The following is a 17,070-nucleotide window of genomic DNA, read 5'->3' as shown; positions in this document are numbered from 1 at the left end:
ACTGCTTCCACGGAGGAGCTGCAGAAGACAGAAGCTCTTCACAAATAAGACATCTGCTGCACTGGAACCCTCCGTGGCGCCCGTGAAGGAACCTGCTGATGCAGCAGATGGGCTCCCATAAGTTACGTTCTCATTAGGTTACACGGCAGAAGTTGCATCCGCCTGACCTGCTGCGTGTCGGCTGTAACTGGGGTTTGGGAGAGTCCACCGAGGCCGCTGCTGGCGAGCACCAACAGCTTCAACAGAACGCTGCATTTCTGCAGAAATTCTCTGTTTGTTTCCAGCAGCTCCAGACTCACATTTAAGCTGGGGGAGTAAAAACAAAAAACCAGAGCAAAAGTCGTGACGTGACGGAAACGTTCATACAGGGGGAGTTTATTAGAAGTGGCTCAGCCTCAAGGCACGTTACAAGACCAGGATGTGTTGGAATCACCTGCAGCAGGTGTTCCAACAACATTCAAACCACAAAACACGTCAAGGTTTCTACACAAAGACACCCCGAGGAGGCTGCCTCGGAAACATCTATGACACCTAAACATGGAACTGCGCCGCTTGGAGCCTCGCCCACACCCCAGGCCGGTACTGCACGGGGGGAGGACGCTCCCCATAGAGAAGTACAGGTCACAGGATATGCTATGGTGTTAAATATAACCCTATGAGGAGTTCTGTCAGCAACACGTCTGCAGCTTTCAGCGCTTCAACACCATCGTGACCACGTAGAATAGAGGGATTCAAACCGAGAAGTCTTTTTAAATGACAAGACACATAAAAGGACAACAACAATATTTTGTGTGTTTGATCATAAATGTCACATTTGTAAGTTCAGGAGAGAAAATTAAAAGAGAATAATTAAACACTGTTTATTTAAACCAAACTCCTCATTTACAAAATATTTATCTTAAATAAAGTCAGAAATAAATGTGTCCATTAAAAAAGCAGCATTTCTGTATTGGATCCCCCGTTTTTTTTTTAGTCCAAGGTGTTAAAGTCCAATAAAAGACTTAAAAATTGTACAAAATTTGCTTGTGAATTGTCTGGGTGGGAAAAACTTCAGAAACAGAAAGACTCTTTAGTGGAACACTAAATATACACTAGATATATGATTAAATTTAAAGCCGTTTTTGTGCAGGTCGATCCAATCGCTCCTACAGGTGTAGACAAAACACAACGTGTCAGAGAAAGTACCACCGTATTTATTTTACAGTGTGTATAAATTATGGTATTTGCTGAAGTTTTATGATGATGCATTGAATTTAGAGTAATTACATTTACAGTTAAAATTAGAAAGGTTACTCTGGAAGAACTGTAAAAACATGTTTTTACAACAACGTCCTTAAAAGTAACACCACATTTTTTACAGTGAAGTTTTGGCCATCTTTTTACTGTAAAAAAAAGAATGTATGTTTTTGCTACTTTTATCGTCTAAGAATGCTTTTTTTTGGGAGGGTGGGAGTAAATACTTTCCTTCTACAATTAAAATGTAAAAGATTACTCTGTAACCACAGAAAAACATTTTTTACCGTAACATATTGATTTATATTGTTTCCAGTTTTTTGCCGTAGTAATTTTCGTCTTTGCTTTGGCTTATCGGGTTACTGCAAATAAAATTTGCAGCAAGCAACCTCAACTGTCTGACCCTAAAATAATTGTGTACATTGTCAGGTTTTACAGTGCCACATTGTATTTTCAAGGGTAAATACATTTACTTTTATGGCTAAAATTTAAAAAAAGATTACACAAGAACTGTAAGTTTTAAAAAAAGTTTTAAAAAAAGAAGATTTTTTTACGTCAATGTCCTTAAAAGTAACACCTTATTTTTTATAGTGCAGCTGCAGGTTTTAATTTTACCATAAATATTAATACAAGTCTTTGCCAGTTTTGTGGTGTTACATAACAATTTTAGAGGTGAATACATGTCATTTTAAAGGGAAGTTTGAAAAATGAAAACTCAAGAAGATCCAATAAAAAAAAAAATTGTCATATCATGAATACACATTATTTCTAGTAAAATTTTGGTAACTCCAGCAGCCAGTTTGGGTTTATTTTGTGTGGGAAAAATTAATTTATTCCCCTGCTAGTTTTATAGTGTTACATATAATTTTAAAGGGTAAATACACTTCCATTTACAGTTAAAATGAGAAAAATTTAAAAAAAAAAAAGCTTTTATCATCATATCATTAAAAGCAACACCTTATTACGGTGAAACTTTCGCCCGGCTCCCACTTTTTACTGTAAAATTCACCGTATTCTTTTTACAGTGCAGAGCTGGAACCCTGGCTCCTCATATTGTTAGACAGCTTCTATTTGTGTGTCGTTTCAAAAATGACAAGCAACTGAAGAGAGACAGCAAACTGTTGTTTTCCAACTTTCTTGATTACTTTCTGGCTTTTGAATGAAAAAAAAACTTGAATTTTCCGAAACTTTTGAACCGTTTGTGTGTAAAATTAAACCAACAAACCAAACTTTTTGTCGTTTTTTTCAGACGCCAGAGCTGAGCTGCAACAAATTCAGACGAATAAAGGAAAGTTTCAGAGGCAGAAGTCTTTCCTCTGAGCTGAGGGGACCAATGAGAAGTCAGGAAGCTCACAAGAATCCACCACATTACCACCCAGGAGATCAGCAGAATCTTTTGACAAGTAGATTAAAAAATAAATAAGTCCCACCTGAGACTCAGGTTTCAACCAAACAACAGTTTGAACTCACAGGTTTGACAGTTCTCTCAAAGAAAAAAGACTTTCTTTACAAAAAAGGGTTGAGGGGAGCAGTTTCTGCTTCATTTATGACTGTCGGTTTGATTCCCAGCTTTGATTTAGTTGGAGCATCTCCACAAAGAGGAAGAGTCCTCCTCTTCATCAGGGGTCTCTCTCCTTCTTCACCTTCACGTCTCCCGCCAGGATCGTGGCTATCTCTCCCTGCATGAAGGCCCAGGGCACGTTGGAGCCCAGGAGGGGGCACTTCTCCCCGCTGGGGCAGTACACCTCACCGGAGGCGCCCTGGGCCTTGATGCTCTCTCTGGAGCAGGGGAAGCAGAACTTGTGGACGGGGACCGAGGGACACTGGACGAAGTGCGTGTCCTCCAAGCGTTCGTGGCAGATGGTGCAGCACAGGGGCCCGCTGTTGGCCACCGGGGAGTCCGGCACGTTGGGAGGGTGCGCCTGGTCCGAGCCCCCCGCGGACTGCAGGTCTCCGTTTCGTGAAGGGAGGCGCCGCTGGCCGCTCAGGGAGGCGGGGGACACCGGGCTGCTGTTCTGTCTGGAGGAGGTGGAGTGAACGGAGTCCCTGTCCTTATTGGGAGAGTACGGGTTCCCCAGCGCGTCCGCCGCCATCGGGGACGGCCCGTTCCGCGGAGGCGCCTCTGGAGGCGTGCTGCGGCCGGAGCAGAGCCCCGGGGCGAGCGCGGGGGGAGTCCCGCCGAAGGAGCCCGCGGGAGCCCACTGCTGCCTCTGCTGCTCCTCCGCGAGCTTCACGCCGCCGTCCGCCGAGTCCGGCTCCGGGGAGGCCTTCCTCTTCCTGCCGCCCGGCCTGCCGCCGCCGGAGCCCAGCGCCCGGCCCGGGAGCAGCAGGGAGGTGGGCAGCAGCGGGAAGCTGGTGTCGGTGTGCGCCTGCGGCAGCATGTCCTCCCCAACCGCCTCCTTAAAGAACCGCAGGGACTCCGGTAACAGGTCCCCGAGCAGGCGCCAGTCCCCGGATCCGTGCTTCTTCTCGTACTCCAGGTACTTGAACCCGGAGGAGAGGCCCCGACCGAAGTCCTTCATGCAGTCCTGGTACATCTGCTTGGCCACTCCGGAGGCGCTGGAGAAGACGGCCCCGGAGCCGCTCGGGTACTCGATGAAGATCTTCAGCTCGAACTCCGCGCCAGTTTTGGACGCGGCGTCGAAGGCGAAGACCCTCCCGACCAGGCCGTGGTCCTTCTTGAAGCGGACGTCGAACGGCGTGGAGGCGGACAGCGCCAGCAGCGTCTCCCGCACCGCCTTGGGTCGGCTCGCCCACTCCTCCTGCCGGTTCCGGAGGCTCTCGCTCAGCTCCACCAGGGCCTCGGCGCTCCGCTGCTTCTCCTTCGCCTCCCGCTCCTGGTCCGTGCTGGAGACCGAGGCAGGCCGCCGCCCCCCCGGCTCTGGCAGCCCAGTTTGCACGGACATGGAGGCGGCGACCATGGAGTTCTGCGGGGCCACTCTTCCGACCAGGCCGTGCGGGACTGGCGGTCCACCGAGCAGCGTCTGCGGCAGCAGGTTCGGGGGAACGTTGGTCTGCGCCGCCGCTGACACCGGGCCCCCGCTGCTCCTCGTGCGGGCGTTCGGGCTCTGCCGGTTTAGGTCCGGAGGACCCTCGTCCGCTTTGTACCCGTTCGGTCCAACATATCCGTTGGCCTGCCTGGTTCCGCAGCTGTAGTCAAAGCGAGAGCGGGTCTCCGCTCCCCCCGAGTACCGGTCCAGACCCGGCTGCAGGGACTTCCCCGCTCCGTCCGTCTCCTTGGCGGGCAGCACAGCCGCCTGAGCCTTCGCCGCGCCGGGGAGCGCCGAGGACGGACGGCCGTCCTGGAAGCCCTGCGCCCGCTTCAGGTGGCGGGTGGTCTCGATGACGAACTCGATCCGGTCCGCTCCCTCGTAGTTGACGCATCCGCGACACACGGGCTCGGTGAAGTCCCAGATCATGGCCCAGGGCATGCGGGGCAGGTCGCACAGGTAGCATGACTGCCTGCGGGACGAGGAGAGCTGTGGGGAGGACATACTCCCGCACGGCCTCTCCGCTGAGCTGCTCCTGCGCAGAGAGGAGGACTGGCGGTCTGCCGCGGCTCCTCTCAGGTTATTGTTCCTCCTCCTGCTGCAGAGGTGGTGGGGGAGGGGGTCCCCCCCCCCCCCCCCCCCCACATCCACCAGCCAAGATGAGGAATTTGGTTGCAGCACCCCCACAGATGCACCTGGCAAAGATCCCTTTGCTGGCCTTCCTCCTCATCAGCTCTTCATCCTCTGAATTGTTGCATGTCTGAACGAAACAAATGGGTGGGTGTGTGGGTGGGGTTGGGGGGTAAACCCTGCTGTTTTTGACAGATCAGTGAGCAGCGTCTGAAACAGATGAGCAGTGCTGGTGAAGGTCACGGCCGACACAAAGCTGGACGGATGCTGGCGTGTCAGACAGTGGCTGGTTGAGCTGCAGCTCAGGCGTGTCGGAACGTCGTCGGAGCAGAACCTCTGGAGTCAGACATCGAGCTCCGTTTGTGCAAACTGGATTTTTGTTAGGGGCAAAAAGGCGGAAACTTTGCAGAAGCACGTTGGTTTAAATTGCTGCAGGCAGGGGTGATTTATGCTTTAACTCCCGCCGGGGATCATCGTCCTCAGATATTTCTGAGAGGCGAGAACCGTCCACAACATGGAGCTGATGCATGCTGGTCTTTGCATCGTCTCAGAGCTAAAAGCTTCCACATTTGCATCTTTATTTATTCCATCCTTTTGTGAACAAATGCTTAAAAAAAAAAAAAAAAAAAAAACAAGCAGAAGGGATGCTGTGATGTCTCCCTGTTGTCATGGAAACGCAGGTGAAGGACATCAAGGCACGTTTGAGCTGCAGCCGCCAATGTCACGACAGGAAGAGACGTCGGTCGGCTGCAGCTGGTGCACACGCCGACCGGCAGCGAAGCTCAAGACAAACCTTGACGGGTCTTCGTTTTTAGAACAGATCTACAAAGAACCCTGAAGGTTTCCCGCTGAAATCACATCCTATTTTTTTTCCTCCTAAACAACCACCTCAGCAGCTTTAGTGGATCATCCTCTGACATTAGGGAGGGTTGTGGTTGGATTCTACGGTTAAGTCAAAGGTCAGCATCTGCTGCAGGTTTAACCAGCTGATTGGCCGCCGACGGTCCTTCATGGATGGAGGCGGCACTGTAGCAGCAGAGCTGCGTGAATCCGTCCTCCTCGCCTCCTACAACAACAACAACCGTGTGTGTGGCAGAACCTCCCCAAACCCGTCTTCCTTCACCTGGATAGCTGATGCCTGCAGTCACGGTGGCGCGTTTCCATAGTAACGGGGGCAGTTCCAGCGGCTGCGGTGATGACAGGGAGACGTCCGTGCTGCCGGCTGCAGACGGCATCCACTGAGGAGGAGGAGGAGATGAGAAGACGATATCAATCAGGAATACGCCGAAGATCTTCATCAGAAGGTTTCCCCTTTGAGAAGAAGTCTTCTGGACGTCAGAGATTTGTGGCTTTTATTCTGTGATATGCACACGTGCACTCAACATAAAAGCTATTTTTAGCTCAGATCTGCAAACATAGTGGTTCCCATGGAAACCTTAACACTTCCCATACAGGAGATCAGCTTGGCAATGCTGCCCCCTGCTGGCTGCTCATAACCGCTGGCCTACCTTCACATCTTTTAATGTCACTGTACCTGAGACAATAACAAATAAAGATCTATTCTATTCTATCATAAGCATTTTAGGTGTTTACCTAAGAAAATGTAGACAAACATCTGTTCTTTACTCAATAAGGAAGCGCCCCCTGCTGGCTGAGTTTAGCCTCTCAGTTGTCACGCATGACAAAACGTCAGGTGTGTTTTACCTTCTGTAACCTGGAGACTCTGTGGGCGGGCTGAAGGTGTGACATCGGAGGTCACGGGGGCGTGGCCTGTCACTATCTTGAGTGCTGACTCCAGCAGTTGGCCCTGATTGGAGGACAACGGGGAAAAGCTGATGAGCGGCAGCGAGATGGCGGCGAGACGGAGATTCAGACCTCCGACAGGTGAGTTTACCTGTAGCCGCAGCTGCTGCTGCTGCAGAGCGTCCAGGTGCTGCAGAGTCTGCTGGTTCAGGCTCCGCCCCATGCCACCATCCTGCCTTAAAACAGGGAGGTCGCAGCAGAATTTCTTAGGGCAGAAACAGAAACGACAGACACAAAACCCAGAAACAGAAAACTAAAAAATAGTGTCAGCTTGTTTAGGAAAACAGAACTTTTTGTTAAGAGCCACTCAGATGAAAATTGTTTTTTGTGTGTCTTTAACGTGTTCTTAGGGCATTTTTCTGATGATTGAGGACTGTTGCTAAGAATCTTAAGCTTAAAACTCTATTTTTGAGTATTTCTTTCAAATCCTTGTGAATCAAAAAAGACAATTGAAAAAGATCGTCTTTGTGATGTATAAAATACAGAGGGCGGGGCCACAAGCTTCCTGCTCCGCCCCATTACAATGAATCCACTTGTAGATCCTCGACTGAGCTGGAGTCTGGATCAGAACTGTACGGCTGGACAGCTCCAACATTGCTCGCCATCTTAACTGCATCAGTAATGTTAGGTTTGGAATGTGAGGGGCTGTAAGCTAGCGGGAGAGAGTGTAAACAGATGAATGATGGGGGGGGGGGGGGGGGGGGGTTCTACTCACCTACAGTCCCACCCCCTACTCAAACAAATTTCGGATGTACCCCTGCCGCTCTGTAGAATTTATGTCTATTTATGTCCATGTCTCTTTTTTAAAGTAAATGCTTTTTCATTTTCAAAATGAAGCCACATTTGTTGAAACAAAATTAAAAAGAAAAAGCAATCCGCCAAACCGCTTTTTCTTTTCAACACCGCTCATTCTGTCACTTAGTTAAAATGATAAAGTAAATAGTATTTGACAATTCATTTCAAAACCTTCTATAGTAAATGTGTAGCAAAATTCAGTTAGAAATATGTAATTTGACAATTAAAATGGATGAACAGAAATGCTTTTTCATTTTCTTCTTCAGCGCCGCTCATTCTGTGACATCACTAAAGCAAAAATGCAGAGAGGGGATTGACGAAATGTCGTGTCCAGTGCGAACACACCCGACATCCACATTCAACTCAGGTTTGATCTTCCAGGACACAGAACTGTTCTTGTTGTTTAGGGTGTGAGTGATGCGTTTGTACCTGTGAGAGTCCAGCAGGTTGTGAATGTCTTCAAGCAGCTGAGACACCCGGGCCTCCAAATCCGACTGACCCTGAAGGTCAGAGATGATTAGTAAACAAAAAACCTTACAGAAGAAAAGGAAAACCTGGATGTTTGTCTGCTGGTTACCTTAACGGGAGGAGCAGCTGCTGCAACATCGCCACGGCGTTCAGGAGGCGGCCACGCCTCCGTCTGGACCCCCACCTCGCCCGGAGCGCCATGATCGCTCTGAGAAACTTTCTGGGGGGGTTTTGAGGTCTGGGGTGTCCGGCTGTCGAGTAGCTGCACTCGTACCTCCTTCCTGCTGGGGGCGCTGTGGGAGCTGAGCGGCACAGAAACATCTATCATCATGGCGTGGGGGTCACGTGATAAGAGGATGACATGAGGGGTTGTTGAAAAAACATATTTTTTGGTTTCATTAATTATGTTAATTAACTTTTGTCTAAATTTTATTTACCTGCTGATTTTACTAATGAATGAATGAGCACTGGAGCTCCCAATTTTTTTGATTTATTGGCCTGAACGAGATTTTCTTACCCTCCAACGTGTCATTTTGTATTATACGTTTATATTTGTGTATGTATCCCCCATGGCGTTTACTTTGAACAATTGATGTACGGTTTAATGTGCTTTGTTTGTTCTGAATAAAAATAAAAACAGAACCAACAATGACCACAGAAAAACAACAACAACAACGCTAAAACTAACAACTAAAATGTCATGCTTCAGTGAGTTTCTGAAACATCCTGCATGTCTTTGTTTATCTTCTATGCACAGTTTTCTCTGATATTAAGCTTCTCTGTAATAACTCCTCCGTGGAGCAGATCTAGGATCAGCGTCTCCTCACCGCCTCCTCAGAGCCCCCAGGACGACTCCTCGACCTCCAGCGGTGAAGCGCGATGTCAGCAGATCCTCATCTGAGGGCGAGGAAGACCGCGGTAGTGAGATGGCACAATCCAAAGCAGAGGAAGTTCTTTCAAGTCAGCAGGAGTCGCAGACAAAAGCCGTTTCCAAATTAAAGCCTGGAGCGGCGGCGTACCCACCCACTACCACTACCCACCCCCGCCCTTCCTACCCTACTTTCCCCTACCCTCACTGGCTTTTTTAATTATATCTCCACAACAACCATTTAGTTGTCTAGGCGTGAAGAACAGCTCCATGTTATTTTAGTAGAATTGGCAACAGTCAACTTTTGGATTGACTGAGGTTTTTTTTTTTTTTTTCTACCACAACTCATATTCCTAATATGTTCAAATAGTGTGTTATTATTATTATTATCTTTTTTATTATTCATAATTAAAGGACCACTGGGAACTATTTCTAACAGATGGGAAATAGTTTTTATCAGTAATGATCCATGTCACATTTCGTAATAAAAGCATTTTTAGATTTCTTTGTTTTCTGTTACCCAAAGAAATTAAATATGTGTTTTTTATGTTTTCTGGTTGAATTTTGTCAAAGTGTGATAATGCAACACTGTTTTGTTCCTCTAACAAAATCTAAAAGCTGCTCAGAAGCTGAAACTGAGCCTCAGAACTGCAGATCTAGATCACAAACCAAGTCCAAGTTTAGTTTGACCTTAAAAATAACACAATTCTTGTGAGGAAAATGGCTTACAAAGTTATCACATGTAACCTAGTAAACATAGTTTCGGAATAAATAGACTGTCATAAATAAAACACATTGTTTCTTTAAGTTACTTGAATGAGAAACAGACTTCAGCGTGGATGTGAGGCATCTGTTGCCATGGTGATGGCACACAACTACATAGAAAATGCTAAAAACATCCCCCGGGATTCATACCGGGCTTGGGTTCCACCTCCGGGCTTCCTCGAAGATGGCTTTGTTTCTGTCGACTTGGTTCCGACTCGGCTCGATTCGGTCTAACCCCCGTGGAGTCCGCCAGCTTCTGAACACTGATGTGGACGGATCGATGGTCTGACTTTGACGCACGGCTCCGGTCCGGCAGAAAGACCCGAGTGGAGTGGAGCAAAACCTCCGCGGTCTCTGAACCGCACGAGGACCGAACCGAACTATGGCCTTGGGGAAGGGGAGGGGAGGAGGACAACATGTCGACAGGTGAGCCCTTACCTGTTAGCAAGCAGGCTAAAGTAAGCTAACTCCGTTCAAACTTCCCGCTCCCGCTTGTAAGAATTAAGAAATAATAACGCAGTTTGGTTTAACTTTAGAGCAAAATGTGGATGTTTTAAGAGATGGGGCTTATATTAATCCAAACAGAAAAAACAACAGAAGGAGAAAACAAAGATCAATAAAGCGATAAAAGAAAAATAACCATACGTTCCCACTAACTCCTAAAAACAGACACACTTCTTTTCTATAAAATTTCCTGTAGACTTTACGCTCAAAGACCGATGCTGCCCTCTGCCGGCGGGGCGGACTAAGTGGATAAAACAATATCAATACTTTACTTCGGGCCACTTTGCCTCTGTGCATGTGTATAAACAAATTATTAGTGTTGTTTTATCTCATTTACTTATTTTTCCTTAAACCAGATTGCGTAAGTTCCATTACCTGGTATGTTTCACCTGATGGCGACAAAGTGCACGATTGTGAAATGTTGCGACGAGAAACTTTGACGTAGAAGTAAAATTTAACCAATCAGCTGTCAGACTGCTTTCAGGGACACTCTTGTAACACGGACTTTACCACTTCATATTTTAACGCATCGGACTTTACAACTTCATATTTAAAAGTATCGCAGATTAAATAATTATTTGTGTTTGGTTAATTTTAAGATAACTCAGTTAAACTTTTATAAAAGTTTGGAATATTTTAGGCAATATAGAGATTAAAATTATGAGCTATTTATTGGAAATTTGAATACGTCCCTGGATGCGTGAGTAATTCGTTGTGTTGACAATATAATGTGTGTAATACGTGGATACGTAAAATATAATTTCAGTATCCAAAACCAATATTATCAATAAAAGTATTATTGTTTTTTGTCGTTAATGTTAAAACTATTTTATAATGTAAACTATTGGGATTCCGAGGTTCCATGAACGCAGCATGTCTGTGGTCCTCCTTGGTTCCTTTTGAGATTTTCTTGTACTTCTCTTCCTCAAAGGTTTCGAGTCTGTTGTTTCTCTCCCCTCCGAAGGCCAAGTTTCTAAAATTGCGTGGCTGTTATCGTCGTGCGGGACGAGTTTCACCGCAGACGGGCTTTTCGAAGCAACTGAGCACGCGCTCCATAGAGCGCCCTTCACGAAATCTTGTAGCACGCGCCCTTGTAGCACGCGTCCCGGCACAGGTAATGCCCTGCATGATCACACGGGTACACACAAATGATGAGTGGTTTTCCGAGAAAAAGGAAAACATAATCGGAGGAGGAAGAAGCTAACTGTTAGCCTCTGAGCTGAGCACGCGCCTCTTTGTCTATTTATTATCTTAGCTGTACCGAAACTAGAAAAAAGGAACACAAAGTGCACTGTGGGTGGACAAAGCCAAATCTCTGCTACCTTCAAACAACTTATTTTGATCAGGATTAATAAAGTTTGAAGGGAAAATATGTCTATTTTTCATCAGGACCAATAGAGTTTTGCCCCAGACTCACTGTGGAGGTTTGGGATTGTCACTGATGCAGTCTTTTCCTCACAGTCTGGGCTTTTGGTTGGAACGTTTTATTTTCTTCCGAGAATCAACAGAACTTGAAGATAACTAAAGCTCAAAGCAGGCAGGAGGATAGGGTTGACGATGTTCACAGTAAAACATCGTGATGGACAATGATATCGTTGGGTTGGGTGGGGATTAATTTGTCGTTATTATAAAATTCTTATCCGTTCTTTTACTTTATTACTTTATTTATTTTATTTCCCAACTAATGACTCATCCGCGATGATCCAGTACAAACTGACCGAAGTGACTTTAACAAAAAAACAAACGAAATAGAAAAGAATTAGCCCGCTCCTGCACTTGATTATTCAAGTGGACCGGTGGACCGAGCGACCGTGTCTCTGAGCAGCGCAGACGGACGTATAGCTTTGTGTTTGAGGGGAAGGGAGGATGCTTTGTTACGTGTGTGCTATGTGTGGGAGACTTCGGACTGCCATCCGTCCAGCAGCTCTACGTGAACGAGCTACCGAACTCATGAGAACCGGGTGTCCCGGTAAAAGTGTGTGTCCGGGCAGAGTTCGGACCATCAGCTCACACAGTGGCTTTGGGGCGGTGTGTGAGCTTTTCAAAGCAGAAATGTCGCTCAGTCCTTAGAAACCTTCAAACAATCATACGTATTTTTGTTTCCGGTCATGTCCCGACTACTACCTTTAGAAGATCATCTCGTATTTTACCAAGCTGCCAGGTATCTACGTATGTTGCAGCTCGGCTTGTTTACAGGTGAACTCATTTCCTCTTCCGGTATTTCAAACACTACTGCGCATGTGCGAATGATTCATTCCGACTGAAAGTGTGACCCATGTGAACGTTTGTTATAATTGGATAAAGTTTTTCTGGGCTCATGAACACGGTTGAATGGTGTCGACCCGCAGCGTGGCGGGGGCGTGGCATCACGATGGTGTCAGTCAGCCATCGTCCATCGGTACAACCCCACAGGAGGACTTTAAAGCGCTGAGCAGAACTTCTTGGAGAACTTTGATGGCTGCATCCAACATACTTATTTCACAAATGGATGGTCTTTACAAGTGGTGTGATTTCGATAACATAAACAGGCTTTTACAACAAAATCAGACAGAAAAGAAGAAGATCTTCTGACTTTAGAACAACTGTACATGTTTAAAGTTGTTTGTTTTCTACAGTTACTATTATCATAAAAATGCTGGACGAAGGTGAAAGTTTCCACACATTTAGAAGAAGAGAAAACCAACAACAACCTCCACTTCAAGCTCGATTACAGACTCGGTTACTCGGTTACACGTCAGTGATGTAAACGTCTCTCATGACTTGGTTCGTGAACGTCTGATGATTCTCCAGAAAAGCTCTGGACTGTGAAGCAGTTTTTCTTCTTCTTCCACGCCTTCTTAGCGTTTAAGGTGGTATTTTTTTCCCTGTTGACCCCCATTTCTGCTCTGTGTCCCACCTTTTCACTGCCTCTCTGCATCTGGAGAGTTTGTTGATTCTGTTTGTTTGTGTGTCTCCCTTTGCAGAGCGGCGACCATGGCGATGCAGGTGTCTGAGTCCGATCAGATCAAGCAGGTGGGCCTTTTATTTCAAAACCTCAAGAGTGCAGAGATGAGAAAGTTCCTGCAGCTTTCCCGGCATCCCGCTTAAAGCGAAGTCGGTCACGCTTCAGCGTTCATTTCCGCCAGGATGTGGTCACTGAGGCGGAGAGGAGTAACGACCTGTTCTCCGCTGAAGGTTAAGGACGTGTAAATAAAGCAGATAATAGAGAAAGTGGGACTGCAGCTAAAGGTGAAGGCTGGAGCGTCATGTGACGCACGTTCAAGAACGCGTCAACCTTTGTGCATTTAGCCCACGGTGTTCACACTGGACAAGCAGGGAGGGGCTACTTGTTTTTCCACAGTTTACTGTCCACCCCCCATGTTTACTAGCGGCATGGCGTGAAATGTCAAAGCGGTGTAAATCCCGTGAATCTCGCTCCACGTTTTTTTCTTTCACAACATTCCGATATTTTAAAGACTTGGCGTTGTAGAATTCCAGCTGGGATCAAACCGCAATTATTCATTTCTCTCTCATGATCAACGTTCAAACGGTTTGTACTTCTATGAGCTAAAAAGGGCTCCATCCAAGCGTCGATACCAAATCCCTGATTGGTCAAAGTAGGACCTGGTTTAACTGGCAACGTGTCTTCTAGGGCCGCGCGTTTAGTACGTACGCAGGTTGCCGAGCGCGTCGAGCCTCAGACGTTTTTCCTGCAACAAAGCCACGTCGCCCACGATGCCTTTAAGTCTAGAATACTTGTTTATACCTCTCCCAGATCTCAGTCAGCTGTTATGGTGCTTTTATTTTCTAAAACCATACATTAGATCCATAACTTCTTCTAAAAACGCAGCCTCCACAGAGGAGCTGTGGCCAAAGAGAAGCGGGGGGTCTCTTGTCTCCCCATTTGTTGTTTCTGACTTGTCTGGTTTTGTCTTTCAGTTCAAGGAGTTTCTGGGAACCTACAACAAGGTGACGGAGAACTGCTTCATGGACTGCGTCAAAGATTTCACCACCAGAGACGTCAAACCAGAGGAGGTGAAGTCCCCGCTTCTGTCTGCCTTTTCCTAATGAAACCACACACGCCTGTCGTTGATACAAGCCGCCCCGACTTCAGAATCGCCTCGCGTTTGATATATCAGAGAAAAAAAATGCAGGGCTTCGTTTGTTTGTAGAGAAACGTGAGTTTATACTCTCATGAAAGGCAACAATGAGTCCATTTGAATCGGCAATATAGCTGAAACTCTTTACTGACGGATTAAACTAACTGCCCTTTGTAGTTCAGTACGGAGCCTTAAAGGGACATTGAAGGACAAAAAACAACTGATTTAAAAAACATAAACTAACTGTTAATTTCTTCTTCTTCAATGTCCCTTTAGGGGCTCCGTAGTCCAGGGGATCTTTTACTTTTTTACAATAAGCTCTTATAATTGATCTTTACGGCAGCTTTTTGCAGCAATGCTTGTTATTCCTTTTTAGCACAACCCCAGACTCTTATTTTATATATATATATATATATATATACATTTTTTAACAGATATTTTTTCATTATTTTTTACAATGAACCTGAAAATATACCCCCAAAAAAACACAATTCAGAGCCGTAAATGTGGTCATTTTTTACGGCAAAAAGGCCGTCTTGGGTTTCTTAAGCTGCACTTTGCTGTCCGTTCTCTCTTCACTACAGGAGATCTTAATGTAATAATTTATTCTTAACTCTACTTTATCCTTTACAGAAACAACTGAATGTCTACATGAGGTTTAGTGTAAAAACAACACTCATGCTATACGTGTAGAAAATAAGGATTTTCAACTCACAGACACACCTGCTCCACTTTGAAATAATTAACTCCAAGTTACTGTGGTGTAAATACAGCCACAAACCAAATTGAAACAATTTATTTTTTTTACTGTATAAAAGTTAGTAGAGTCATATTTCTACACTACCTGTAATGATCTTAAATGAGGCTGGAGGCTCCGCCTCTGTCATCTCATCAGGTGTGTCCTCTTCAACCCGATTAGAGGGATCATCCATTTCAAGATCCACATTAAACTATTTTTCTAAATCATCTAATTCGTCCAAATCCCTCCGTTTCTGCGTCACATTTGTTGTTTATGTGCGATTCCACGTTCTGCTGGCTCACGCAGAAACGCGCAGGCAAGACGTCGTCGCTCTTGCTCACCGATTTCACAAGCTGGCTGTGAAATAACACCTGTTTATTTGAATGCCTCGGTTCCCATTGGCTGAAAGCGCCACAAAGAAGAGCAGCGAGGGTTGTTGTTTTTGCGTCTTGGGAAGTGAACGGTCACACGTTTTCTGACATTTCAATCCGAAGCATCTTTGAAACATGTCTTAACTCTCGTTATGTTCATTTTAAATCCACATTTTTAAGTCTTTTTGAAACCTTTGGGTTACATTTTGAAGGAAAATTATACTTAACAGTGGGTGGGCGTCATTCCTGGAAACGCTTCGGTCCATTCCTCGACTTCTAGTGCTACGTTCACAACAGTGACTGGTTTTTAACATGTATGCTGTTCACTCTAGACCAGGGGTGGACAAACGTTTTGACTCGTGGGCCACAAAAGGTTCTAAAAGTTGACAGAAGGGCCGGACCAGGAGCTCCTGTGTGGGGTGTTTTGGTCGTCCACCTCATCGGAGAAAGAAATAACATGGAATCCGGATGAAAACATGCTTGAACTGATCAAAAATTCATATGTTTTAAAAGTGAAAACTTTGGATTTTGTTCTCATTTTAGAGCCAATGACGCTGATGGATTGATGCCCCTGAGGGAAAACACCAAATTAGAGAAATGCTGCGTTCATGTGCCGTTGGAACGATCAGGAACATCAGAAAAGCAAATCTTTCAACACCACATGAATGCTGATTAACTCTCTACATCTAAGCAAAGGTCACTTTATTTGCAGAGCACCATTTGTGAGAAGACTCCAGAATTACAGGGAAAATAAGACCTTTATAAGGATTATCAATGTCATTTATGCCACTTTGGCGGGCCAGATTAAATCATTTAACGGGCCGCATGTGGCCCCCGGGCCGTAATTTGCCCACCCCTGCAGAGTCTAGACTGTCACTACCCAAGACCAGCACACGTCCAGCACCCACAGTTGGAAGGGGCTTGGTGTGAAATCTTGCTTCAGGCTTTTTCTTTCACAGCTCTGTTCCGATATATCAAAGACTTGGTGTCATAGAATTATGGGAATTTTTCATTTATCCATCATGATCAATTTTCAAATGGTTGGAACTTCCGTGAATTCAAATTAAGAGTCACTACCAAATCCAATTGGTCAACGTTTGACATAGTTTTACTTTCAGTGGGCGTGCGTTTTTTACTTGCGATTGGTTGTAAAACGTTCGTAGCTACGCGGTTTTTGAATGCAGAAGACCGCGAAACGCCGAATTCACATAGACTTTTCATTAAAAGCAGTCGCTTAAATGCACGTCGCCATGGGCGGTGTGGACGTAGCTGAAAGGGTTAACAGCCCAAAGCCTCCACACCCCATCTCTTATAATCAGAACTTTCACGTCACGTCGCAGATCCAGTCTAGAGCAGGCCTGTACAGATGAACGCTGGCTTTGCTGCTAACGGGACTGTCTCTGGTTCCAGTCCAGCTGCTCTGAGTCCTGCCTGCAGAAGTACCTGAAGATGACCCAGCGGATCTCCATGCGCTTCCAGGAATATCACATTCAGCAGAACGAGGCTCTGGCTGCCAAAGCGGGTCTGCTGGGTCAACCTCGCTGAAGTGGACCCCGCGGCTCTGAGAGCGTGAGCAGAACCACGCCGGTCCTGGTCCAGCAGATCCACCGTCACCGGGAAATGGACTGAAGTTGCACCTACTCGTCTATAAGTTGTTTCTCCGTCACAGAAAGATGGAAAACACAGCTGTTAGACTGTATGTTCAAAACCAAAACTCTGCAAGGATCATTTTGAGTTTTACAATAAAATGTGTTTTTTTTTAATTTAACAAGTAGTTTTGTTTAAATTCTTTATGTTAAAAACTAATAAAAAAAGAAAAATTCTG

At 45.9% G+C, this 17,070-nt stretch overlaps 2 protein-coding genes across 8 annotated transcripts in view; one reads left to right on the top strand and one right to left on the bottom strand.

Moving 5' to 3' along the window:
- LOC101166019 (interferon regulatory factor 2-binding protein-like B) overlaps nt 1–9,970 on the bottom strand; it is a 21,157-nt gene extending 11,187 nt beyond the window's left edge. For 4 of the 6 annotated variants that reach the window (XM_011490124.4, XM_078941143.1, XM_078941141.1 and 1 more), the window contains exons 1-7: nt 9,703–9,970; nt 8,747–8,816; nt 8,029–8,221; nt 7,881–7,951; nt 6,748–6,832; nt 6,558–6,660; nt 5,977–6,091 (exon numbers count right to left, since the gene is read on the bottom strand). In XM_011490124.4, the coding sequence (XP_011488426.1) occupies nt 5,977–6,091; nt 6,558–6,660; nt 6,748–6,832; nt 7,881–7,951; nt 8,029–8,221; nt 8,747–8,816; nt 9,703–9,970 (905 nt within the window). Of the gene's footprint in view, nt 1–348; nt 6,092–6,557; nt 6,661–6,747; nt 6,862–7,880; nt 7,952–8,028; nt 8,222–8,746; nt 8,817–9,702 lie in introns of those variants that run through there. The other 2 variants (XM_078941145.1, XM_078941144.1) reach the window with 2 other exon arrangements.
- On the top strand, nt 9,838–17,070 carry timm9 (translocase of inner mitochondrial membrane 9 homolog). Of its 2 annotated transcripts, none has more exons than XM_020713425.3 (4): nt 9,838–9,978; nt 13,020–13,068; nt 13,975–14,070; nt 16,656–17,070. In XM_020713425.3, exons 1-4 carry the CDS (start codon nt 9,935–9,937, stop codon nt 16,788–16,790), a joined length of 324 nt encoding a protein of 107 aa, XP_020569084.1. In that variant the 5' UTR covers nt 9,838–9,934; the 3' UTR covers nt 16,791–17,070. The 2 variants fall into 2 exon arrangements, with proteins under 2 accessions (XP_020569084.1, XP_004082180.1); XM_004082132.4 differs by lacking the exon at nt 9,838–9,978 and adding an exon at nt 10,903–11,170.

Source organism: Oryzias latipes, chromosome 22 (assembly GCF_053564925.1).
Source record: "Oryzias latipes strain Hd-rR chromosome 22, Olatipes_Hd-rR_3.1".
In the NCBI taxonomy this organism is placed as follows: Eukaryota; Metazoa; Chordata; class Actinopteri; order Beloniformes; family Adrianichthyidae; genus Oryzias; species Oryzias latipes.
This window is presented reverse-complemented; position numbering and strand designations above follow the sequence as displayed.

Coding starts and splice junctions, on each gene's coding strand:
- timm9 (XM_020713425.3), top strand. CDS start 9,935: ATGGCCTTGGGGAAGGGGAGGGGAGGAGGACAACATGTCGACAG. Junction 9,979..13,019: donor GGAGGACAACATGTCGACAG/GTGAGCCCTTAC, acceptor CTCCCTTTGCAG/AGCGGCGACCATGGCGATGC. Junction 14,071..16,655: donor GAGACGTCAAACCAGAGGAG/GTGAAGTCCCCG, acceptor CTCTGGTTCCAG/TCCAGCTGCTCTGAGTCCTG.